We start from the raw sequence: 26,968 nt of genomic DNA, 5'->3' as shown, positions 1-26,968 counted from the left end.
AAATGGAGCGTCGCACGTTTAACGGTGATAAAGGCTTTTGGAAATAAGACTATCTAAATAGATTTTTCGAGTATTATATGGAGCACTATCATTAAACATAGCTTCAGGCCTATTCAATTTGAATTAAAGCAAACTTCCTATTTTGTCAAATATAGGATAAATAAAGGCAGAAGCTAGACCAATTTTACGCATTTACTCTTGATAATTACAATATCAACTTGCAGTTCAGGGAATACCTACACCAGCATTTCACCTTATTTGTGCTTCATAATGAGGCAACATTTTTTCATCTAACTATACAGTTCCTATCGATTCAACCTTTACGTCTTTTCTAATTTTTATAAAACTCCATTTTTACACGTACAATGGTCCCCACCGCTGGTGTTCTAGCCAACGTTTCCTACACGTTTAATTAGACTATAATTGTCCTTTTTATCACAGGACAACTACTTACCCGTCGCACTAGCATTTCCAACTCTTTGTATTCCCTGCTGCTGCTGTTGTTGTTGTTGTTGTTGTTGTTGTTGGGCTAATTGTTGCTGGTTTTGTTGCTGATGATACTGTATCGTACCTGAGGACCCTAGTACACCGCTACTTAGTACTCCGTTGTTGTTTAGGTTACTGCTTGTGTTGTTGCTTCCAGCAACGCCACTGCTGCTTCCGCCAGTGCCTATCATATAAATGGGGCCACAAGCCGCACTCCCGACCCCACTGGTCGCTCCTGGTGGTATGGCGTACTCGCAGGTGCTGGTCAGAATCCCCATTCCCATGTGAATGCTCTGGTGACGGTGCGAATCGACGCCGGTTGAACCGAGCAAGGGCGGAGGGGGTGACTGAGGCGTCCCCGGATGAGAACGAGGTCGAACGCCTACGCCAGAAAGAGCCTGAAATTGTAGAGAAATAAAAGAGGATGGAGATTAGGTTTGACTTAGCTAGTTAATTTATTCCATTAAAAATAAAACGCGAGTGCTTGAAAAAGTTGCCCACATTCTCACTGAAGGTAGAGTTGATCATTAGCTTAAGGTTTTCAAATGGTGCGTTCGGACTCTTTTAGATGGCTCGTAAACAACATCACGAACTGTGCGACTGCCTCCGACTGGTTTCAAACCTGGGCCTTACACGCCAAGCATACGTCATCACATGTGCTTAAGTTTAATAGACAGACACGTTATTGCTGCATTAATCACGAAGACCGTTATGATTTACCTACATAAAACCCTATACTAAATATTTCGTTCCGCTCGCCAGGGTCAAACTGCAATGACGAATCTCATGTGAATGCGGCAAAGCAACACTTCGATTTGCTAAGGGAGTTATTGAAAACAATAAAAAAAAAAACGATACTAATTAGTTGATTATAAAGTTACAGAATATTAGACAGGGAGTTTGTTTTTCTACAGAATACATTTTCTACAAACTAACTTTGATAAGTGCGTAAAATAGGGGAAGACTTAATTAGATGAGCATGTGAGGACGGCCCTGGCTGTAATGGAATTCCAGACCAGTAGCTACCACCCATTGCGTAGCCTACAGCTGTAGTATTTCACGTTGTTTTTTTTTTGTTCTGTTTCTCCCGCTGGCAACGGTTCCCGGTCCGACTCTAACCCTTTATTCGCGCGTGCGAGACTAAAATGGTAGCACAAAATTTGCTCTCGTTTGTTGTTGCTTACACAGTTCGGCCTATTAACGGACAGACCCAACTTTGGCAACACTCCAGCGTGCAGGTATCTCGACGTCGTTTTGATACCATTGTAAAACAGAGTAGAAAGGCGGGAACAAGAAGAGGCTGGACGAGCCTGGTCTGAACGAGAGTTGGATAAAATATTTACACTGCTATTATTTGAACCCTTGATGAAGAAGCTTCCCAAGCCAAGTCCCTGCAAGCTTGCTAGCCAGGCTTCAAACATTCGCCTGGCGAACATCTCTACGCCTGCCTAGCAGTATTGGCAGCTGAAGCTTACATGTAGACGTAAGGTTTAAGGCGTCGCTGGTTTATAAGCTGGCAATGAAATGACAGCGTGTGGCTAAAAACAAACGGTACGCATTGATTATTATCGCATACGCAAAGGAAAAACAAGAACAGTTAATTTAAGTTGATTTTGTTCGATGGAAAATAATACCCCAGTGATTTGAGCTGAGAAAATACCTCGATATTTTTGTGACTTCATTGTTTTGCTCTGAGGTGTTTGGGTGAAACGGTGAAATAGTATATGCAATATAGTTCAAGATAGAGGAACTGATTGACATTAGTAAATAGAAAATTAATTTCGCATAATAGATCTGTTATATAGCCTACCATTGAAATCAAACTTGCACGTGCCGCACACCCATAGAGCGTCTTAACGATCCTATCTATTTTCTGTATTTAAGAAACCTACCAGCACCTTGAAATGTATGACAGTGTCATACATTTCTCACACGTTTGGTCATACTTTTTTATATCGCCAGATCTACGTGTTCTGTTCGGCGGGCCATCTTCTTTCCGTTATTTTTTCACGCCACTGTTAAACTAACTTAACTTTTTACAATAAACAACTACTCAACAGTAGCCAGCGGTAGTCTGAGAGGGCAGTTAATTAAGATCGACGACCCTGTCCTTGTTTTCCGCTCAACGGTGCGGAGCTGCGTGTTGAGATTCGCTTTACGGAGAGCTCTTTTCTACGATCGTCGTCCTTTGCCTGCGCTTTTGGCCTCTCAATTTATCGACGAGTCAACTCTTGCGTCACCTCTGGCTGAAGAGGATCGAGTGTCTGTCCCAGTTATTACCAATTTCGTGTCCCACTGCTTATCACTTTTCCTAGAATCCATGCAAGCGGAGCACAAAATAGACGGGGCTAAGGGCCGGATTCCCGGCGAATAGGATTAGTAATGGTAGTAATGATGCTTTAAGATACGATGTAACATTTATCCGAAATGACACTTAATTTTGCCTAGCAACAATTTTTTGCCGAGTCGGAATTGGCAAAGAATCAAACGGACTAAAGCGATCCGACCTGTCTACGCATGGACGCACCAACGACTACTGCTCATAAACAAGCGTCACCTTCACACTTGGCGGCAAGATGCGGCGCAAAGTGGGATCTAGATGATATATGACAGTTTGTTTATTAGCAAGGTACTCTCAAACATGTCTCCCTACGCACCGGCTACGCGGGAAAGTCGGGCCCCATTGTATAGGGGGCACAGCATCGAATTTGTGCCAAGCGGTTAGTACACACTACGTAAGTCGACGGCTCCGAGCTGGCTTCTTGAACCACGTTAACAGGACGAGCTTGTTTCGTTGCACCTTGTTCTAGCGATTTCACAGATCTAGAGGAACGCGGCTGCTCTAAATGTTTAAAAGGTGTTGACATTGTTACGCCAGCACGTAAAGAAATCGAAGACCGCTCGGGCGAAGACAGAGTCGCAATTAACGGGGAATTGAAGCATAAGATGGCTGTGAATGGCGACGACAGATAGTTAAACAAACCCGCTTATCAAGCTATCCAGCTGCTCTATGAATAGAAAGAGTACAGACTTCGACATGCTTACAGGCGCGGCTAGTTAACAAGGATTCGATTCGGGGAAATACACAAACGTGGAAGTTCGAGGCGTCGCTTGACAAGCGACATATCTCTAACGAGGCAAGACAAGAAGCGGATCTACTGAGCCATCGCTATTTAGCTGCTTTACCGCTGGGCGTTTGCCCCTGGTTTTCGATTTCATTAAGGAGGCGCTAAATTAAGATGCCATGGCGCGTTCGATCCCAGCTGAGACACTTGTTACCAAGTCTACACTAGGATTTCCAACTACTTTATTCACTACTAGATATTTGTTGCGTTTTGTCAGAGATTGAACTAGGGACGGAATTTATTGAAAAGCTCAGGGACAAATTAACCGTTATTGTCCTCTGTCTCTCGTAGGCAAACAGTACCAAGAAAATGCAGGTGAGACAGACCTCGTATTCATCTTGTTCTATGAGCAAACAGAGTTGTTTGTATAAAAACAATGATAAATATTCTCCAAATAAGAATCATACCAAAATCAAATATTGTATCAATTTTGATCAGTGGCCCGCCGAAGAAAAAGGGTATCTTAGGTTAGCAAGAAAAGAAACAGCATAAAAGTGCATACGTAAATACATAATAATGGCTCAACAACAAAACAGTGCTGGATATCTTGTGCTAGGGGCAAATTCCTGCTAACAATCATATCTAACGCTACAACATGTGTACGAATGTATTATACAATCATTTTTTGGCATAACTTTCATATATCGCTTAAAATCAGACACTGCTCATTCATCGTTGCCGGCGTGGTTCATCGGACGACCCATGCATGAAAAGAAGACTCCATTTTATTCAGAAAAGATATGTTATGAATGGCCTTGTAAGCTAGCATCTCACCGATGCAATCTGTCCATACGGGGCAGTTCGAGAATCGTTGTAGTATTACTCGTCGTACGGTCTTTTCAGTTAATTATTTCAATAAATAGAGACACCGCTTAGTCATGAGTCTCACCGCTGCCTATGTAATATAAGCCCCATCGACGATGTTACCGTGCATTAGAGTCAGCGAAGATTGCCAGCGGCGCGAAACGCAAGAGCAATATGAAGAAAAGCGCTCCCCATTCCCAAGGAGCCCTCCGCTGTTAAGGATCTAAAACTTGCCGCTACACTTATGGAGATGGTACAACGATGGACGGAAGGACAATTTACGGCTAACACAAAGTATTAGGTCCATTGCGCGTAAGGTCACCCTGTACTCGCAGTATGCTCTTACTGGATGCCTCTTACAGGATAAGATAAACGTCACAAGTGCACTGTATCTGGTACGATTCTTGCCTTCCGGCAAAGTATATCATTTAGGAAGGAAGAGAAGGGTAAGCCTTTGATCCCACTCACAAGTTCATACAGTTACAGATGTAGGAGCGGAACGAGGGGGTGGAGGTTCCGAAATGGTTGACGGCTTCTAAACGGAACGGAGGTTCACCACTACTACCGCTAGTGTACCAACAACCTCAATTTCGAGGTTCTTAAGTCGCGCAAGCAATAATCGGTTACGACCATCGACTCCGAGGCACGACTTAGGGTCCGCAGGTTATGAAGAAGAAAAGCAAAGAAGACATTGCTTCAAACTTACCGCGTAGGGCGAATAATGGGGCCATGGCGGCAGGTTGCTGAGGGGTCTTAATGAACCTCCTATATAACTTATCCATGTACCATTCCACCTTTTTCGTTGACTTCTCGCGCCATTCATAAGGACAGGCAGTATGGCTGGCTGCTCTCAGTAATTCGCCGCGGTATCATTCTTTCTCAGGGGCGCCATATTCCCCCGAAGCTAGGGTAGCTTGATGGCCGTCTTACCCAGACGTTTAGATTTGCCTTGTCTGGAAGTTTGAATGCGATTTTATAGGGAAAGTATTATCCTTAAACGCTACGGCTCGGCTGCTCTTATATGTAATACCAAAAGGGAACGACGTTTCCTCGACCGCCGTATTAGTAGCTTTTTACCTAACCTTAAATACAAAGAATTCCTTTATCATTCCCAAATCGTTGTAGATCGACCAGACCAGGCGGAATGCTACTTCGCTTTATTGAAAGATGAAATGTTATCACTTGTGCTTATGCCGTATCTTCGCCGTAATCCATAAATGTTTCTAAATATGATGGCCCCCATATTATCCCCCCGGCCTTCCAGCAGGACTTGAATGAATGTATAAGCATATACTTATTTAACTTCGTTATACAACACCTGTGTGTGTACAATAGCTTGACGACCGACCTAATGAGTCCATGGATCCTTTGCGACTACTCCACTTCCCACGTCTTTGTACGAGTTTATGCTCTACGAGGATTTTATCGATGGCATTTGGCGGACAGGCCTTGTTAATTTTCCTTAATAAGTGGGTTTATACTCTAAGGCTTTTCTAGATCTTTGCTAGATAACGCATGTTCCTATACTACATAAATGCATAGCTTTAGAAGGTTTCATTCAGTACGTATACTAGAAAAGCCGGCCTCCTCGTAGCCAGGGGTAGGAAACTATGGATTTTCGAGTAATTTTATAGCACATAGCCGTCCACCGCACATCCACGGGGAGAGCACCCACGTTCAAGGTTTGTTCTCGCACGCAGGCAGCCCACCTAAGAAATAGCATACTTCAGCTAATAAATGAGTCCGGATTGCTACAATGTTCATATAATATACCAATACGCTTCTTCATCTTAGCGTTTGCCATTATTTGACGCCTTTCTATTAAATACCACGATTACCCTTGTGTAAGAAGGGTGAACTTGAAGGGTTATCGTTACACCCATAAGTCTAGAATGTAAATTAGGACAATTAAAATGACGTATTGGACAATACTTAACATCATTTTCCGCAAAAAATCCGTACAAACAGTATATTTAGCATTAAACAGCACCGCTCAGAAATCCATTTCGGTTCCACGAAACTTTCGGAAGCTACCCAAGAAGCCATCCTGAATACTGAACTAAGAAAAGTTTTCCGTGCACCAGCTACCATAGATGCTTTAACAAACGGTAAAAAGACAGTTATCAAAAGCCATACCATAATTTAGCCAGCTAATGAACCACAAATTTTCGTGCTTAACCACTGTAATGTTATTAAAGCACGTCGCAAGAAAGTTAAACTCTCTTACTATAAAACACGTCTGCGCTATTATGGTCAATTCTTGCTTACTGCGTACTCTACGTACAGCGAGCCACAAATCTTGAACTAATAGGAGAAATGGTCAATTGAGACGTTCCGCATGTAAGGAACAGGGCTCTTGGCCTTCTCCACCAAAAAATCATTTCTATTGTCAAACCACACGGATCACCCGACCTAAGACCCTTCTTAGTGTGCACACAATGCTTGATTGCTTGAGTTCAAAGCACCAAGACCGAAGCACAGGGCACCACACCATCATAACTTTCAAAGCTCACCAAGTTTATGGAGCGGTGCCCCCCTTCGAAGCTCGCACTCTATCGAACGTCGATTAGCGAGGGACTACTGCTGCGAGTACAGAGCACTGCAAACGTAATATTGGAGCCTTGGAACAACACTAGGAGCGGAAATCTATATCGGGCAAGCTTCTAAGTGAATTTGCCCATTCTGTTGACTACTGAGATGACAGCAGTGACGAAGAATGAATGAACAAGCAGGACCGGAAAGGGAAGAGAAGCAAACAGGGCCTTTACGGATTTTCTATCCTGCTAGGTTGTAACCAACGTCCTTCCAACCTTCTAGCCTCAGTTGATTTAACACCCCCAGGGTGATGAGCACAAGAGAAACTCACAAGCGACACGGTCTACAGCGATATGATATCGCTGTAGACCGTGTCGCTTGTGAGTTGGGAGGGGGGAAGGGGGGTTGCTGTTATTGTTGTCATCAGCACTGGCGTAACGTACGAATCTAAATTGGATGATCGACCGGATGTGCGGTAACATTAATGACTATACACATATATGATCCTGGTTCCCGATCTGTCTGCATATAAGGTAGAAAAGACAAATAAGAACCTGTGCATTTGGAAAGGAGGCGGATTGGAGAAGATGTAGCATTACGCATTACTGATAAACATTTATATGAAAAAAATCGGGCAAATAACACCTACTAGAGTACACTTATTATTTTACAAGGACGGCGCGATACTGCTCACGATCCATTGTCGCGTAAATGTTCTCAATCTGTTTATATAAATGCTACAGTTTTGCCGCTTGACCTGGTTCGACTAGGGATAGTTTAATTTCATCGAACGCCGTCAACAGCGCTACTCTTAGTTATTCATTAGCAGCGTTGCGTAACTAAGGCACATCTTAGATATAAAAGATGCGAAAGACAAAACCGGACTCGGCCGAATGCCGGTCCTCGTTCTAAACGGGGTGTCTACATTTAGCGTGTTATATTTTTGAACGAAGGTCGAGATACATATACAAAATGAGCACGAATATGGATCCATACGAGATACTAGTAGTAACAAAGAGTTTCGTACCAATGTGTGCTTAAATTATATGTACATTACAAGACATTACAAGAGAGTGTGGATAGTAGGGTGACCGCTCTGAGAACATATATGATCAACTAGTTAACGTCGTGATGCCGTGATTGTAAAATAGTAGATCAGTTACGTTCAATAAGAGTAATGGTAATGCTAATTAATTATAATACGATAATTATTTATTTTTCTATTTCCACCTCCGCCACAGCTTCTCCTCCAACTAGCACAGCCAACTATAGTATATCCTTCTATTTACCTTGTTTGGATGGCTCATCATAGAACCATAGATGTGGGTCGGAAATATGCCACCGGAGGCATCTAGATCAGTCACGCCTTAATTGAAAAGTGCGGCACTTCAATCGTTCAGCAGCGAAGTTAATATGTCATTTTTGTTGTGAATATTGGAATCCAGCCAAGTATCTGACTATGGCACATATTTTTCACCGTGTATATTATTATTTGTGGTTTTCTATCGATTAGGTCCTTTAACGACACGTTTCGGATTATATCTTATTACCTTAATATCAAACAATATACTCGTAATTGAAAGAGACCGGCAAAGGCACTACTTCGGGCTCCGTCAACGACCAATAAATATAACGTTATCGATTCGAATGAATAAAATGATACACTTAGCGTAGTATATGCTCCTATATCGCAACACGTTATTTACTGTACTGTATTTTGTTCGCCCTTAAAATAGGCCGGCGGTGAACGTTTTCAACTCACTGTTCCCGTTCTTTGCTGTTTAAACAAACAGCATTGACAGAGCACGAACTTACGATGCTGCCGGCGGTGATGCTATACGCTATAGCCTACTGATAAAGCTCGTTGGCATACGCAGAGCCGATCAGGCCACTATGGTATCTATTGACAAATGGCTTTAACGTGGACCGTCGGACGTTTGAGGAGGCAATAACTAAACGGGGCCTGGTTCGTTGATGGGCCATTGTGCGACTATGGCTGATACAGTGTATTCTGAACAGGACGAAATGGGCACAGATTTCTGGAGCCCTATTCAATCAACCGTGCTTTTAGCTGGATTCAGGAGACGAGTGTGAACTGTTCACAAAAGTACAACAGGGCGCGCCATCCGACAAAGTATGCTTACGTATCAAAAGGTCAGGTAAAGAAACACAAAACACGAGATAAATTAAAGAAGCTTAATCACTGCAGTAAAATTTTTATAACCTTGATCACCGCTCAGATATTAGTCGTGCGCGTAAATACCCCTATATAGCCACCTAAATAAGGAAAGTACCCAAGACCTTGTAAAAGTGCCCAAAAACGATATCGTGTCGTTTCTGCTCTTTTATTGTTACTTCGACTCTATCGATTGTCGAATTGAAAAGAAAAAAAATTTTAAGAGCCGCTCCTTGTTGTGATTTTATTCCTTCTACATGGGCCATGAAGGCAGGGGACAACCTAATTTAGTAAAATTGTAATCCACTGAACCTACTACCAGCTCGGTCAACGAGCTTGAGAGTTTATGCCCACGTATATTAAGATTGCTATCAGAGACATCTCTTATCCTGAGCCAATAAAATGGTACTTGTGATCTCGGATGTGCGAAAAGGCTTTCCAAGCTTTGAGGAATTGGCACGAAAAACAAAAGAAAGCATCGACAAAATGCGCCTCGATTTTGAATCAAGTCTGCACATTTTTTAAATAAGGTCGTCGTGTTCAATTACGTCTGACTCACATAAGCTCGTGCTAAATTGCTGTCGGATCGAACGTACGTTGTCAATATGCGTATCTTCCTATTCCCAGGTCGATTGAGGAATGTCTTCCCCATAAGGAAACCCATATTTAAAGTCTCAAAAAAAGTTGTTCATAGTTTGGCTTGACATACAGCATTAAGTGAGAGTAGTTTTGAATATATTGGATTTGTAAAACAAAATTATCGAAATCGATAAGCTCTTCTTATAGGTATATCAATGTATGGTGGCCCGCATTTTTTAAGGGTTGCTCTGAAAAAAGCGACTTGCTGCGCATTTTCAAATGCAACATTTTCCCACCCTCGTCCTACTGATACATCGTGTATTTGGCTAATCTGCTTCCCAGCCAAATTCTTCGAAAAGAAAAGCCGAAAAAGATAAGACGAATTATTTAAAGAATATATTCATAACCAGCTATGAAACTAGAAAACGATTTTCTGCTGGCAAAGTCCACGAACGTCGTAAGGGCGTGAACGCTGCCGAACCTCTTCTCGTCTGTGTGGCATACTCGCAATTTTAATATGGTTATGCTTCGCATATTTACTCACTACCACTGCCGCTAAGTACAAGAGTTCCTTGCTGTAACCCCTAACCTCCTCCCATCCCCCGAGGCGATCGCCTCACCGACTGACCCCGAACCCGCTTTCAGCAGATGTCTTCAAAACGGCCCTTCATCGTACCTGATCATGTTCGCCTTTCAAGTGGACGTTCGAAGTTCTCTCCAGCATGGACCAAACGCAGGATGTGCACTACCGTTCATGACGTTATCCTCGATCTTATCCACGCCTTACGTTGCCCCGCTTGCAGTATACAAAGCTAAAAATAGCTAGCAGCAGTGAAGACGAGTTCCATCAAACCAAGCCCTCGCCCAGGAGCGACATTGCTACCCTTCTATCCTCCAATGGCGACGGCACCGGCAACTGGCTGTAGGGAGCGTTCAATGTCTAGAGATCATCACAGTCAGTATTCATTCTTTTGCATCCCCTGTGGCTTTACGCTAGCAGTAACAGCGGTAGCTTCAACGGGGGCTCCGATAATCAAATCAATTCCTTGCATGCAACAGTGCGAAGCCCAGGTGCCCACTACGCGCACTCGAAACGCTCTTGGTCGAGCTGATCTCGTATCATGGGATTGGGTCTGACCGAGATCGTTGCTTGCTAACCCTGAAAGTCGTCCATATCTTTGTGTCGGCCCATGTTTCTGCGCCATGTCTGCTTTGCGTGCAGCTGCTGGATCGTTGTCTTGTCGCATCCCATAACCGGACGGCGTTCACACACCGCCGGTTTCGGTTTACGACGGAACTGTGCGTGTTCCCCGAGGGAATGGTTGCTCGAAAGCAATCATGACAAGCAGTGGTGACTCTGCCAGACTCCGAGGGAGTCTGGCTTACTCAAGAAATACAGGCGGAACTCACATCGCGCCACCGCGACAAAAGGCCGCCTTCTCATCCTGGGACGAAGGCAGCATAGACAAGACAGCACTAGCAGTAGGAGATACCAGAGGCAAGCATGCGTCGGGTAAAAATAAGAGGCCAAAGGCAAGCATGGATTAGGCAGTAGTTGTGGGACCTGTGTTTTCCCCGTGCGGAACGATGTTACCTTCGGTAAACCGTCGACGTAGAGTAAATACATGGAACTGCAGATCGATATTGTCTGCCGTTCCCAGTGGCTAAGATTAGATCGAACATCATTGAAATATTGTGCAAATATTGGAAACATCATAGGCTGATTACATGAGTACCACTAACTTACTATGACAATAATAAATATGCATATCGCGTTTGACGCGGCAAATGCTACTGCGCGTTTGCTAACTGCAATTACTAGACAAATTGGCTGAAAAAGCATTTATGCATTTGCTTTATTTCCTGTGTATAGGATCGGTCTTTAACTAGCTTATACTCTTCTACCTGTTTATTCAGCTTGACGACCGCTCGACAGCAGGGTTTTCTAGCTACGAGTATCATAATTATATCAACTGTGTTATATCCTCACTTATGCGATGCCAGTCTCTAATAAACCGCTCTAAACGTATTTTTCCTGTTGACCTAAAATCAGTTTACATTGACGGCAGAAAACGTAACCAATACGACTTCGCCTTATGAAATCGTTTTTTCAAATCATGGCGTACCTTCAACTATTGGCTGGGTTTGTCGGGCAAACGAAATGTTGTAATATATAACTTCAGCGTAGCATCAAGGGAAACAAAGTGTGAAGGGCAATCTTTTTAAACTCACAGCCACGCACAACCATCTCTATACTGCGGAAAACGTTTCTACGGAAAAACTTTGGTCATCTGGTTAACTCGCCTAGGTACTTTTCTCTTTCATCGAAAATTCAATATTTTGAGAAAAAAAAAACAGTTTCCTCGTTACAAAATTTCAAAGCGGAACGCGTTAAGAATTGAAAAATTGAATCGTAAACCTGATGGTCTGGACGAGAAAGTTACGGGGGTGGTGACCCCTGCTCTGTCTTTGTGTCTGACTTTGTCACCTTGGCTTTCGAACCAAATTCAAAGTGAAAAGCTTGCAAAGCTTCTCCTTTACTGGCAGGGCCATTTTAACTTACCTTCGTCATTTTTAAGTACGTTAGCCTGTAGACGAGTCGTCATTGTAACGATTCATCGTAGCGGGAACTAAGACGAAAATTGGACGTCATGTTAAACGTTTGCAGGTAGGTCACCACCTCCAATTTAACGATCCAGTAGCCCTCGCCCTTAACGTAAGCTTTTGCAACCTAAGGACCCTGGATAGACGAGTCACAGAAGGCTAATAGCGTTTATAAAAAGGCGGTGCAAATACAAATTCCGTGTTTTTCATTGTAGACTTGTCCTCAGACCAGGCAAACAATAGAGGATATTTGCTTTATGGAAAAGTGAATAACTGCAATAAATGCCATTAAAAAACCATTATAATCCACATTACATTTTAGAACGGTGACCAGTGACAAGCAAAACAGCATTATACTGCGTATCGTTTGCGCCCATCAAGTTTTGAACTAGAAAAAAAAAACTAGTTCAGTCTTACTTCGAAGTTCAAGACCTATAGTAACTCGTAAACTTAATACTGAACTATACTGGCGCAGCGCATATCGATGCAACGGCATTAAAATATACTAAAATGTCTGCTACGGGTATATTAGCTAAAATAGTAATTTAACTTGTGGAGATATTGAAAAATAATTGATATTTGTCGTTTGATATTTGTGAATTATGACAGGGACTGCTGCAGTTCAGTAATACAGGAACTATATTGACATATTTAGTGAATGAGGAAACAGATTAAAATCAAAAGTAAACAAAAAAAAAAAAAAGACTTTTCTAAGCTGAACATCGTCTACTGTAGATATCAGAAGCTATGCTGTCGTTGTGCCTAGCGCCTCTTAATACCATGATGTAGCTCTATGAAAAGAGCGGAAATTGTTTTTTCTTCGGATGTTTGCAGCGTTCGTGTAGTGGATGTTGGTTGGGGGTTACACCACCTGAATTTGTCGACCCTGAAAGAACTCCCCAAACACCTACAAACATGCTAGACGGGACCGATTCCTGACGTCAGGGATTTAGCTTTGCTGTTTAGATCGTATTTGAACTGGTTTCTGCCATGACGTTAAGCCATTTAAGCAAACACTCGAGGTGAGGCAGGAAACACATGTAAAGAAAATCATCGGTATGAATGGGGCGGAAAGAGGCATTGAATCCCGAAAAAAAAAGGTTTAGATAGAAAGCGAACTATGGGATTAAGTGGGTTCTAACGGGCCAATACAGGGGCTTTGTTAGAGCATTGTAAGACCTAAGCAAATCTTAATCATATACAGTCCAGAAGTACAGATAGTCGAGATACCGACTTCATTTTCAACACCTGAACCCTTAGAATAAAAGAGATTCACTTAGTTACGTTACGCTAGTACCACACAACTTGAGCCCAATAATCCTCTTTCGTATCAGTAACATCGATACCCCCATAAAGCACGCCGAATCATTTTTGTGTTAAATTATACCGAAAAACAAATCTACATGAGAACACCTACAACGGGAATCCATCTGCTTCGAATCGCCCTAGCTCGCGACATCATCGGATCCCTCTATACTTCATTCCCACCCTATTCCTCTCTACCTACACATAGACACTTACACGCACAAGCTGAATTCGAGGATTCTCGACACAGTATAACTATTCCCGTCCCTAGCATACACACAAGCCTTAGCGAATAGTCGAAGTAATCACCGTCACGTCCACCAGCGCTCGCTCTGCCGCCACCCTTCACCCGGATTAACTCACCTTCATCGTCCCGATCGCTTTATTTGTCGCAAATTGCATAGTAATCTTTATTGTCATTACTTTCGTCGCGGAGTCGATTTGCAGTAGACGATTGCCAGCTGTGGCAGTGAGTCTAACGGCCTGTGGCTTTGATCACCCTTTCGTTGTTTTCTGTTCCTTCATCTTTTCGCGTCTTTCAACTCGCCATTATGTCGGGAGATATAGGGAGGGAACCGGAGGCGGGGGAAGGGGCCACTCAATTCATGACAAGTCTTCTACCAGAGTTCCGATTAGCTTCACCTAATAGCGTAGCATAGAACTGAGGTATCTTTTCCCTGGGGTAGCAAAGGATCTTCAGTGCAGATAGTTTTTGGCGGTTCGGAGATTCCAAGGCAAAAAGGCAGAAAAACTTGAGAAGCAAGATTCACCCTCCCCTCGGGGCATTGGACGGTTGTGGGAGAAAAAAAGAAATAGCGGAATGATTCGATACAACCGGAACATAGAAATTGCGGACGAAACCCCCTGTGGCTCAGCAAAGACGGGGAAAGTCGTCAGTCGCCCGGAATGATGAGTGAGTCTCCGATTCGAGCTGCATAGAGCACGAAGACCGGTAGAAGGTTCGTGGGAGTTCCTGAAGGATAACGTAAAATTCACCTCAGTCCCCACGTGTTACACCTCTGCCACATGCCTGTTATATTACGTGAACGTATGCGCACATCTCAGTGCGAAGGTAAAAATTCACCCTTCTGCGACAAGACAACGCACGAATCAATCTAGCCCCTCGCATAGCTTCGATATCGCTAGCACCCAAAACGTTAAAAAGGAGCAATCTCCTGGATACTCAACATACGATATGCTTTTTTAAAAGAAAGGAATATTTAACATATTTCTGTTATTTACTTGATAGTCAATATCTCGTGGAAGGGTGTCTAGGAAAACGACTTAATTAGCTTCTCACAGAAGCAGTTGAACTTTTACATTGTTATTATAGCAATACACTTCAATGGCAATGGTACGATAAGGACCTGCAGCATCTTCTTTCATTACGTTGTAATAATGTTGATCGTACACGACAATCAGTTCGGACCTGTTCGTAATCCATGCAACGGGCTGGGTACGTTTCTATGTACCTGGAACAATATCCTGCAGGGGAACACGTCCTACCGTACCATTTTACTTGCTAATAATTCATGCTAGCTGATTAGTGTTACTTCACGGCCCACGTAACTGCCCTTCACTCTTACGTTATATCTGCATGGGCGATCAAACATATGGACTTCACTTTTCAGTAAATAAAATCAATGCCATCATAAATCGATAACCTTTGTTTAAGCTCACAGCTCGCACATGTCCACTCGACAAGTTCAACAAATGCGGTATAAGCGTCGTATATGCATCACTAAGATGCAGTTACTTTCAAGGTAAAATTCCCTATAATCCAAATGTTTGTTTTACGAATTTTTCCAATGGACCATGATCTATCTACCTCATCTTAAAGCCCTTGCCCATATCTGCTTGCGATGTATGTAGATTCAGCAAAGGCTTACCTTTGTCTATATACATATTTTTGACAATTGTTCAGGTTATTCAAAGGGGGTATTCAAAGTTAAGTAAAAAGAAGTTTTCAAATGACAACTTTGTATAATAGGGTCAATTTAGCAAAGATAATAGCAGTGGAAAAGTGAAAGGATAAACACTTTAAGCATTTCACGTTTCATCTTAAATCCTTGATAACACTTAATTACTCAAATTTTATTATAATTACTAGGAACTTTCTAAAAGCCTTTGCGTAAAGTTAGAGGAGACCACAATGCAGCTGGCTTTTCTTCGAGAAAGTTAGCCGCCAATACATTATGTAGACCAGAGTTCAAATCGAAAGAATCGCGGGATTCTCACCCTGGACCCCATCTCCATAAGTTTTTGTCTAACTCTAATACTATTTTAAACGTAACAGATTTGGATGCTGGACAATATACAAGTATAAAGATTATAAAATACTATCATAAACGAACAACGTTGAGAATCACACGATGTACAAGGGGCATTGAAAAGAGATTTTAGGTAGAGGCAAGCCAAGTGCTACAAATGCTTAGGTAAACAATAAAATATTAACCATAACAGCGTTGAGGTATTGCTAGATGAATATTACACTGATAAAGGTAACTGGTATTTTCTTTTATTGCATTGATTGCCAATCAAAACTCGTTGAAAATTCATCTTTCTTTGTTTACCATGTCATGGGCTTGAAATTCTCAGCTCGCTAGGGACTCTGAGAGTTCTTTAACATTTGGAACAGGACTTCTCAGCCTCTATGAGTGGCAGTTCATAGCTTAATTTTCTGATTCCTACAAATATGTTTTACTTAAGGATTGCCGGAATCACTTCTGGATAAGATGGCCCTGTGAGAGAATGATTAACACAGGAATAGATCATAGTACGGTTGGAACAAAAATTGCATAGCAACAGTCCGATCGATCGCAGCAGAGGAATTAAGCAATTTCCGACATACTATTTCTATTTATCAGATTTTTCATTTGCTGTTCGTTCGACCTCCCTAGTTATCCGTGTTTTACAGACGATGTAAAAGGAGGAAACGTTATATTGCTTAATTCAAACACTTTATGAAAAATGAGTCTTGCCGTCTGTCACTCTGATGTGTTTTTGTTTTTAAGAAGATGGCTATTTTTTTAACAATAGGTACAGGGTGGTTTAATTAATTCTAAACTGTAAAGTATCTTTGATTAGTACCAGTTAGCGGTTCAAGCCGAACGACAGTCTATCTCTGTTTGGGTATATCAGGACTCGGCGTTGAAGACTGGGAGTGTCCTTCAAAGAAATGCAACCTGCCCACTTCTTAGATACGTTTGTTACCAATGGAAATGGAAAGATAAGTGAGTGAGAAGAGCTTTCCGATTAGACTAGCGGTCACGATGTTCTATTACATGTATGAGAAACTACTGATTTGCTATAACTAGGCAAAAATGACTGCTTGTATGGTTAAGGCGTCCTGTTATATCTATTAGACTTTGTATTAAATTACTACCTCCGATAAAAATCTGCGAAAAAAAAAGAGCTACAAGTCCGGTACGATTGAATTATGAAGTAAATTTAATAACTAACTAATAATAGCTTATTTACTAGTGTAACGGAATCAGTTCTTTGCCATCTTTTTAAGTCTTCTTCTCATCCTGAAATAGTTGAACTATCTTGTCGTCAACGAAAACAACACGGCCAGTGACCTCCTTCCTTTTCTTTCTTTTAATATACGTATCACAATTCTGGCACCATAGAGATACAGTTTTTGTAAGCTTTTACTTCTGTGTGCAACACCACAACGCTTACGAGTCGCTCTGGTTTTCTAGTCCAGAGCTCGATCACATCGAAAGGCCCATCAAGCAAGACGTCGGCAAACAATTAATATCGCAAAATTTCTGAAAATTTAAATAAACGCACACCCAGCAGGCGTGATATACGCGAGTACTCGTTCAAAGTTCGCGAAGGTGGCGGCTCGTCTTCGAAGTGCCTATACTATCCTGAGCCAATCACCCATGAGGTCCAAAGTGTTCCTCAGGCGGCTTTAGCGGTATCTGGCTGGAGGCTTCGGGCGTCGCCAGCGCCATTGCTGTCAACATGAGCATTGGCAGTGTGTGATCGTTCTATTTATTACAAAGTCCACTATCATTGACTAGCCAGCATCATCAAGCGCGCGTAACATTCCGCTTTTCTAACAAGCGAGGCTACTTGGATAAGCTGCAAAGAACTATTTGGTCGGTCTACTCACTGTTTAGAACTTCTTTAATACCCTGCTATTTCTAGTAGCTTTTGCTCGACGGTGCAAGGGAGCTCATTGGTGACACCTGCGATTTTATAGTAGTTCACCAGGGTATTTCGCCACGTTATCGAATATCCAGAGTGGTCGCAGCCTAATACATTTACTATATAGATGCTACTACTTGGTATATTATATATAGCACCATTTAATAGGCTACCTAACGCAAAACACTACAACATTAGAGAATATAAATCGACTTATATATTGAAAAATAAGCTTATATATAAGTTTCGTACCGTCAAGTTTGACGATGCGCTAAGTCTAGATTTCTAAAATTTTCACCTTTTATTCTCTAAAACACGCCAACAGGTACAATGATCAAACAACTTTAGCCAATTGTTCTGTCTATAACTTACGCCCTTCTGTGAAATAGAGGCCCCGCCGAGCTTTAAGCTGGCGGGCTTGATTTGCATAAAGTTCATGCAAATATAAAATACCATAAATACACATTATAACCCCTATGCAGCATATGCCACCAGACTTTAGGTGCTTGTGATTAGAAACCCGGACGCACATCGTTTTAACTTAGCACAAAACACTGGTACCATGCTCTCCTTTTCAACCTGCTTCCCATGCCAATAAATGGTCACTTCCGCCGGCACCCACCGCACAATCGTGCCCACATCAGTGTCAAACACGAGCCGTCTTATCCTTTAGCCAGATTGTACTGGAGCCCGCTTCAAGCCATCAAGTCTGTTCGAGAATCCTATTGAACTCAAACGATCGTTGAACCTGAGATCAAAAGCAGAAATGCCAAAAACCACTTCAGTCGTCGCCTTCTTCACCACACGAAATCGACACTAATCAAACGACATGGAATTTTATAAGAATGCCCGCACGGTTTCTATTCGACCATGCCGACCCAACTTTCAATTGCACTTACGCCTGCTATACGAACGGGCCACTCAGAAATCTTTAATTCTGTTTGCCAACGATGGTAGCGTCTGTATCAACTGCCCATATCATAGGCGATATAGTTGTTTATGTATTCATGTTCCGCTATGTCCACTCAAGTTACTTTGTAGGAATAGAGTGTACCGTCTTAGTTTGGGGATAAAATAACGTTAGATGACCACTGTTCATCACAGACCGTTATTAAGAATCTATATCCATATAGAAATCGTACACGAACTCGTATTAGCTAGACATCTTAATGCATTGTAATTGTTAATATCGCAAACACGAATTTAGCGATTGCTGGTACAATATTGTCTACTGAGTTGTATTCGATACATGGTATTAAGTTGAAACGAGTGTTGTCAGCTTCTTTATCACGTCATTTGAACTCTCCTACATTTCGTCTGTGCTTTCCTGGCCATTTCTGCCGATCCGTCTGACGCTGCCTACGCTTATGCTATCGAAACGGGACTCATTACGGAGAGATCGGACAAAAAGGACTCATTATGTGGCTTTCACCCGGTCGGTTCGAAAGGGACTAGGGCGCGTGAGGGGCGTTGTTTGAGACAGATAAACTAAGCTTTTCTCTTTGGCCGTTATTTGGCTTAGTGCTATCTACTGCTTTTGGTACTGCCTGAAAATTATTCCGCACCCCTTGTCCATTTGATTGCGTCTTCTCCGCCCGCAATGATGAAAGGACGTAGACATGTACCAAAAAGAACCCGTATTCGAGCAAGCGACACTTAGCCGAATAAGATTCAGTGACCGGAGAGGAATCTGGGGTGGGTCGGCGGTTACGTTGAACATCCTTTCCGAGGAGACAAAACTGCAACAACGAATGAATATAGCTATGTTGCTTCAAATGTACATGGACCGGTGATGGTTCTAAATTTGTTTCTTTGTTTCAACTCTTACCTGGACGGCCAATAAGGCGCAGTACAGATCTAACAGTAACGGTCAGAAGGGAAAAGGCGGGAAGTTTAAAATGGACGATGAACACTCGTTATCTGTGTATATGCACAAACAAGATGAACGGCCCCTTTAGATTAATTTATTTAACGAACTTGTAGCTTAGTGTTCGAATTGTCTCAGAGCAAAGAAATAATTAAATCTTCGTTAGAGATGCAAAGATTCGGTTGGCAAAAATTCATTGGCAAATTGGTCAGGCCCCAACAGGCCTTTTTTTCTATACTTAAACTGAAATGTTTACTAGGTGCCTATAAAAGCATACATGGTACACAGTTTCATCTTAAAAGGGCATCGTCATTGCAAGTAGACATTTGTTGCTTAATATTTCATTGCTTAACACGTTTTCCAACTTGGCGTCGTTACTTTTCTTCGTGTTTACTACCAGTCCGATCTATTGCCTGCGTATCAATCAAGTTGGTTGGTGACGGCTGAAATTAAATTAGAATTATACTCCATAAGCGCATTTTGTAGATTTTCACTAGTAGTCATTTAGTAGATACTAAAAATAAAGGAACATGCGGATCCCTTGTATGTTCGGTCAGTATGGCTCCAGTTGTAAAGCTCCGATTGTTTTACTACGGTGACATCAAATTCCGTACCATCCTAAACGATGTATTCTAGATTACCTCGCACAGTAACAGAGACACCTTCCTACGCTGCCTGATACCAGAGATAATAGAGATGTCCCCGCAATGGAAAATATTAAGATACTAGGTGGCGTTATAAAAGAAGTGTAGTTAAATGACAGTCGAACTTGGCCATGCACCAGCTGGCCGGCAACTGTATCCAGACACTACCTCTTTTTCTTACGTGATTTTTTTGTAGCACGTATCATCCATACGTATATCAGAGTTTGTGTATGCTGCATTAAAATATGGCGGAGCGTGATCGCGTCTTTTCGTTCACGTACCACAGGTTTCTTGTAGCACCGAGGTAGAAGCTCGTTTCACTCCTACGCTGAAGTCAAGATTTAATCGTCATTTAAATGGCATCCTGTTGCCCGAGCCAGCATTTCATGTGAGCACAGTACATGATATACTGTATTACCGAGGTTAAGTAGTACGAAGTAAGTTAGTGAGAAAGTTGACAGAAATGTTAGTTTCATAAGTAACTCTAAAATAATTTATCCTAATTTCCGAAAAATCAAATTTTTCGATAAATTTTTCACATCGTAACGTAATCCCGTAAACCCGACTTTCCGAGTAAACCTGAAAAAAAAAAAAATCTTGCGAAACGGCCTATGAACAGACGTTACATAAATGAAGAGAATCATGAATGGACGCATAAGCCTTAGCTCTGACGTCATCTCTGTGGGCATTGCCCAGGTACACAAACACCCGCAAACACAAAGACACAAGATTAAAATAATGAGCTAGGTGTGACACCAGCGAATATATAATTAAATGCTATCTATTATCCATAGTTGGCAGACAGCACAGCTTAAATCTTTTACGAACTGCTGAAAACATACGGGGTCAATATCCAAACAAAAAAAGTGGCCTTAGCCTCGTAAATGCTTTGTCCGAAATTCATCTTCACCTGTTGCATAGGATCCTGCGGGTCGATTCGCCCCGGATATCCCGAATATTTCACCATAGTGATACTTTGGCTCCATCGATGAGCCATAACAACAAATATTACACTTGCTGACCCCTGGGTGCATAATAGAAGGATTGTATACAGATACAAAAATCAACAGAACTTGTCTTCATCAAACTTAATGTAATGGTCGCTATAGCCTGTTTTTCAGCGCATCGTCTGCTTCACAACATCGTATATATATATATGATATATTTATTACGCCTAGCAATGGTAGTGTCACTATCTTGAATCTCACAAAAGTGATTAACAATACATTTATAAAATGCAGCGAAATAAAAGCGATGCACTTGAAAAAACAGTTCATTAACTGCATGTAAACTACTCCATAATGTGCTCTGTCCTTCCATCACTTATGTAATATTTGCTCTAAACAAAGGCATGAGACCTCTTTATAGCTGCTTTGGCCTTGCACTATTTTCTACTCCTTATTCTCTCTAACTATCCCATGCAATCACGCAGTACAACTCTGCTACCCCTCAAAAAGCATAGCCCACCTCAAATACTTCGGGCTTCTTAGTTTCTCAGTAACATGCTCCGCAAATCGGGCCTGAGTATGACTTCATGAGCGCAGTCAATCCAAATGTCTGTCCTGAAGCTGCCTGATGACCTCGTATCCGTTCAAAACACCGAATCCAACGCGAATGATAGCTATACGGCTTGCTTAGACGTTGTATAGGTAACGGGTTGACTGCGTCTTACAACTCTTTTTCCCGCCTTCGAGATTATTTTCTTGAATATACACGTGCTGTTGCTGCCTTTGCCGTAAGCCGATGCTGCTTTCGATTCAGGTTCGTTCGAGCTTGCACGGCAGAGTCAGGCCATAAAATCACACCTAGGACCGCGACGAGGACCGAAAGGATCTCCGCTATTGATAACTATGGATGGATCGGAAATCGCGAGGACTCAACGAGACCACCCCCATGTGGCTTACCTCGAGGCAGCAAATATCTTATCCCCTTATTTCCGACATGGCTGCCACTTCACCTCGATATTTTTCGCAAATTCTCCCACGATCTGTATCTGGGGCTCGGTCGAAATGAACGTTTCAGCAGGTAAAATTTAACGATCTCGCGTACGTGCAGTCCGTTGAAGCGAAGCGGAATCGTGAGGTTGGGGACACGGCGTGTAAAAATCCTCCAAAATAGAAAGATGTGAGTATGGTATATAGAGGAAATAAACTTCTATGCCATTTGAAAACGACTTCGATTCAACTGTCATCTGCAGCAGACGTTCCAAGGGATTCTGAAATGAGTACTGTGGGTGAGAATGTGCTTTGGCAAGAGGAAGTTATCAGGGGGTTTCGCATGGCCAATGTCATAACGAGACAACGAGGTCGAAGCAATGGACCCGGCGACCCGCGCCCTTTACTTCCTTCCCCCTCCCTAAACACGTGACCTCTGCTACTGCGCGAGCCTCTGTGGACAAACTGCTAAGCGTATAAAGTCGTCACGTTGACTGCTGCACGCCGTACTACATGATGCACATTTATTTTGATCTAATGCGCGGTTACCACTCGAATTGGGGCTAAAAGAAATGAAATACTACTAAGCACGTCCTGGCGCTGGCCGAATTGTCCGGGCCAACCGAAGTCCGAACTATTTTGGTTACTAACTAAGTAAGTTGTGGAACGATATGGCAAGCCATAAAATGTTATTATGAACAAGTCTTTCAGAACTATGTATCACAGAAAATTGAAGGTTGTCAATTCGACCTTAGATGCGTGGCAACGCAGACTGGTTTGCTAAATTTTTATTTTCTGGAAAGCTATAAATCAATCTAACGGGAAAACTGTCAAACTTACATTTTTAACTGCCTTACAAAAAATCCGCCGTTGTAATGGAAGTAAGATTCTGTTCTTTGTCGCTAGCTGACTAGTAGCTTATCCTAGATTGAAGGGAAAACTACACGGTTGACCTAACTACACGGTTGACCTTTCAGAAGCTCGAGGAGGGCGATTGCTTTTTGGGAGCTCCTTTAAATAGGTATGCTCTCATCTGGGCGCTGATGCTTGGACTGCACTGGTCACTACAGCAGGGAAGGTATCATACGGTTATACCGGATCGCTTTGTGGCGTCTGGAAGAAGATGGTTTGGTTCGTCACTTCTCAGACAGGTTGTTCCCTGGTGATCTCCAGGTTTTTTCTTGCAGATTCTATAGACCGCCATCAGGTAATCTTATTGTTGCCTGGTTTCAGCTTTTCGTGGCGCCGTCAGAGAAGCAGATTAAAGGCAACACTAGCAAAAAAAAAAAATAAATAAACAAGACAAGCCGTCGCTCCGCGAGCGAAAAGCTGGGGAAGATATAAGAAGTGTGACGGATCAAAGCCCCTACGTTTCTTATCGTGACTGCAATGGAACTACTCGGCGATGGAAGCACCCGTCCCGTCAAGCCACTGACCCGTAATCCTGCTGGCCGGCTCTGCGACTAGCTGGGATATGTGGACTTGAACACAATCGCCATATAAGCAGATACGAAGTCAGCAATGACCGGACCACAGTACAATACAGGGCATACATGAGAGAATAGATGAAGAAATTCCCCTAGCCCACCTGCGATTAATAACACAGTGTTTCTCTCAAGGACACGGACCTCTAGTTAACGTCGGACCTGCTACCTCGGACTTATGGTTACGGAAGAGCTAGTGACAATGCATTTAGTTCCAAATGAGGTTTTGTACAAAATATATTCCACGCGGCGCTAACATTGTAAACCAAATACGAAACAAATGTTCCTACAGTCGTCAAAGAGAAGGCGAAGGCCGCCTAAACGCAAACACCTAATGGTTTTTTGCTAACTTTGCAGTTGAAAATAAAGCATAATTTGGAGTAAGGTAGCGCATAATTTTAGCATTGTTTTTTTCCATATAACGGCACCATAGGTTTTCTAAACTGTTTTAATAATTCTACCTGCTAATATTCATACCAAATGCCTTACTGTGTTTAAAAACATTTAAAATGGCAGCCAGACCCAACAATGATGATCAGTTCTGCATAATTTGCCTATTCTTTTTTCTTAAATTTGACGAGTTGTTTACTAACATACTTGCTGGATTGAATTGAAACCGCTAAACAGGTCATGAAACACGCCCACACACACACACACAGCCTAGGCTTTTATTTTAAACACCCTCTAAAAGGTCGTCAGGACTGCTTTGGTACAGCTCGTTAAACTTGTTTTGGCCGATGACAACATGATATGATACAGTGTCCAATCATCTGAATCTAAAGCAAGGCAGAAATTGGGATTGTGTGTTAAATGTTTGGAGGAGATGGGAAAACCCCCGATTAGTAGTGCGTCAACCGCACATTGATTAAACGTCCTGGAAGATTATGGGGAAAGCAGTCTTCAAAAGGGCGGAACGAGTTAATCAGGGATAGGACATAAGATATGTGGCCAATATTATAGAAAGGGACTCACATTTGTATCCAGCATAAGATGCACTCCGCCGTCGTGTAGATGCTTTAGCGTTCCGTATTCTGAAAAGAGCAACGAGGATGAAACAAACGATTAATATAGTTTTGTTTGTTGCTAGCATAGTGAACATAGTTTTAGGCTATATTTGATTCTATTTTACAGGCAATTTGTTTTGGTTCAAATAGCCGACGGATTCACATTACTATACCAATCAACTATGTCCGTCCATCTATCACATATTTACCTCAACGTAAATACATTGTCAGCCTTTTCCCTAATACGATATATTTCTATATGAACTATAGACTGCGATTTGTAATCATTTACATGTGATTCAACCTACTGATATCTCTCAGTCACTCTGGGACCATGCACAACGTATCCCAGTAACAAATTCGTATTTTTACAGCTTTGTTATTATCGTACTTCTACATAGCTTTTTATTACTGTAAATGCGCTACCAACTCAAGAAACATATGGACAGTTACGTTCTAATGGGTTCGACTTGCGCCAAGCAAGGCCAGTAAGACACGGCTCAGCATGCTCCTATGTACCTTTTCCTCTGTCTGCTGAGACCGTTCGTTTCTGACCCCTCTTTACCCCTACAGTATATGCGCGTGCGAGTTCGGCCGTTAAACATCCTCAAGGGCCCACCCGGTCCCCTCACAACGTCTGCTGAACGCTTGCACAGTGCATACTTGCCCAAACTCCAAGTATTGTGTATCTGCCGGCTTTGCGCCGGTGCCGTCATCGTTTCCGTCAAAGCTTCACTTCACGGAAGGGTCTCCGGACGTATGATGAGCGACGTGTTTTCTGCAAAAGTCGACGAGCAAACTGTGAGAGGGTCGATGTCATCGAGAGTCCCCCACGGAAGTCGAAAACGGAAACCTAGCACCCGACGACTGGTATTGGGCTGCCTAGAAGGCGGCCTCACCGAAGAGAGGTGAAAGCAAACGCGCAGAACTTCGGCACGGCCGCACCAAAGGCAGTAGTAGTGAACAGGTTGTTCGAAGACACAGGCCGAAATCTTTATGACTCACTAGCGGCAGCTTGCAGGAAGAGCTATTCCCTTGGGGTTAGCCACAGGACTAGTTATGCTCTCGAATAAGTAGCATCAGTCCGCGCCCTTGGGGACCTTAAAAGGTCTTTTTACCTGCTACTTCTATTGGTGGTACTATCATACAGCGGCTCGGAGCATTTCGTAGCAGTGAGATATGTAAACGTGTATAGAAACGAACTCACTCCAGGTTTTGTACTGTTGTGATATAACATAATACCTTCAGAATGAAAGAAGGTAAAACGAAACTTCGGCAAACGTGTTGAGTGAGCCTCACCGCGAAATCGGGACTAATTCTATCGTGTTATACAACTATCATCGTATACTAGCATAGGGAAGGTCGATGATTTTCACCGAAACGAATGCTGTCTAATGTGACCAACAACTCAAGCGCGGTAATTCATCATTCGCTCCTGCCCAAAGTGGCTTGAAGGGTCCACGCGGGGTAGAAGACAAGCGATTGTAAGTAACCGCAAACCGCCTGTTAATCTGCCCAACCTAAAAATGCTCCCCTTACTGTCCGCGAAAACGCCTGATGCACATGAAAACTTGCTCTGGAGTCGCAGGCTTCACTCGGTTTAGGTTACAAGGGCGCTTCCGTCTCGCTGATGAAGCGAAATCTCGAAGGTAAATCTGGCAAAAAGTGGCAAGGACACTTTCATTTTGACCCTGACTCGCACAATTTTTATGATTTTCAGCACTTTTTCTCGCCTACTGCTGCTTTGAACGAGGAAAGAATCGTTATTAACAGCTCATGCAACAGGACATATAACTCACACAACTACTAGGAAACTTTCGTTTTTTGCACAGAGCGTAATATATATTTGCGAGAGCTGATCACTTTTGGCGATTTAATCGATCGAAGAATTTATCAGTTTTTCAGCTCCGCGCAACGGGCACAACATTGAATTTGGCGAAAAATGCCCCATCTTTTTTTCCTTCCAGCGCTTCGGTTGTAAACTGGTAATTCTCACTGATGGAATGACCCCTAATTCATCTCAGTTGATTTTTTTAAGTTTGTCAACATTTTTTTCGGGGCATAGTTTTTTTTTCGTTGAAAAGGGCGTTGTACTAATTGGGTTGATTTGCAAAACTCTCGCTCATAAAATCTGGGCGAAAAAAGAAGTGAGCAAATTTAAATTAACGAATCAACATAAATATTTAGCAAAAAAGCCTTGAACACTATGGAATCCGAATCGCATTAAATAAAGCACGGTTTAATAGGAATAATATTGTACAAT

The 26,968-nt window shown here is 42.4% G+C and overlaps 1 protein-coding gene across 3 annotated transcripts in view; it reads right to left on the bottom strand.

The window, feature by feature from the left end:
• The window catches only part of LOC111249932 (uncharacterized), a 390,414-nt gene that overhangs the window by 97,718 nt on the left and 265,728 nt on the right, over positions 1 to 26,968 (bottom strand). For all 3 annotated transcript variants that reach the window (XM_086987780.1, XM_086987779.1, XM_022804407.2), the window contains 2 exons: positions 24,674 to 24,732; positions 455 to 884 (listed from right to left, as the gene is read on the bottom strand). In XM_086987780.1, coding sequence (XP_086843906.1) covers positions 455 to 884; positions 24,674 to 24,732 — 489 coding nt within the window. The remainder of the gene's footprint in view (positions 1 to 454; positions 885 to 24,673; positions 24,733 to 26,968) is intronic.

Source organism: Varroa destructor, unplaced genomic scaffold, assembly GCF_002443255.2.
Source record: "Varroa destructor unplaced genomic scaffold, Vdes_3.0 BEIS01000004.1, whole genome shotgun sequence".
Lineage (NCBI taxonomy): Eukaryota > Metazoa > Arthropoda > Arachnida > Mesostigmata > Varroidae > Varroa > Varroa destructor.
The sequence above is the reverse complement of the archived record's forward strand: the minus strand, read 5'-3'. Positions and strand labels throughout refer to the sequence as shown.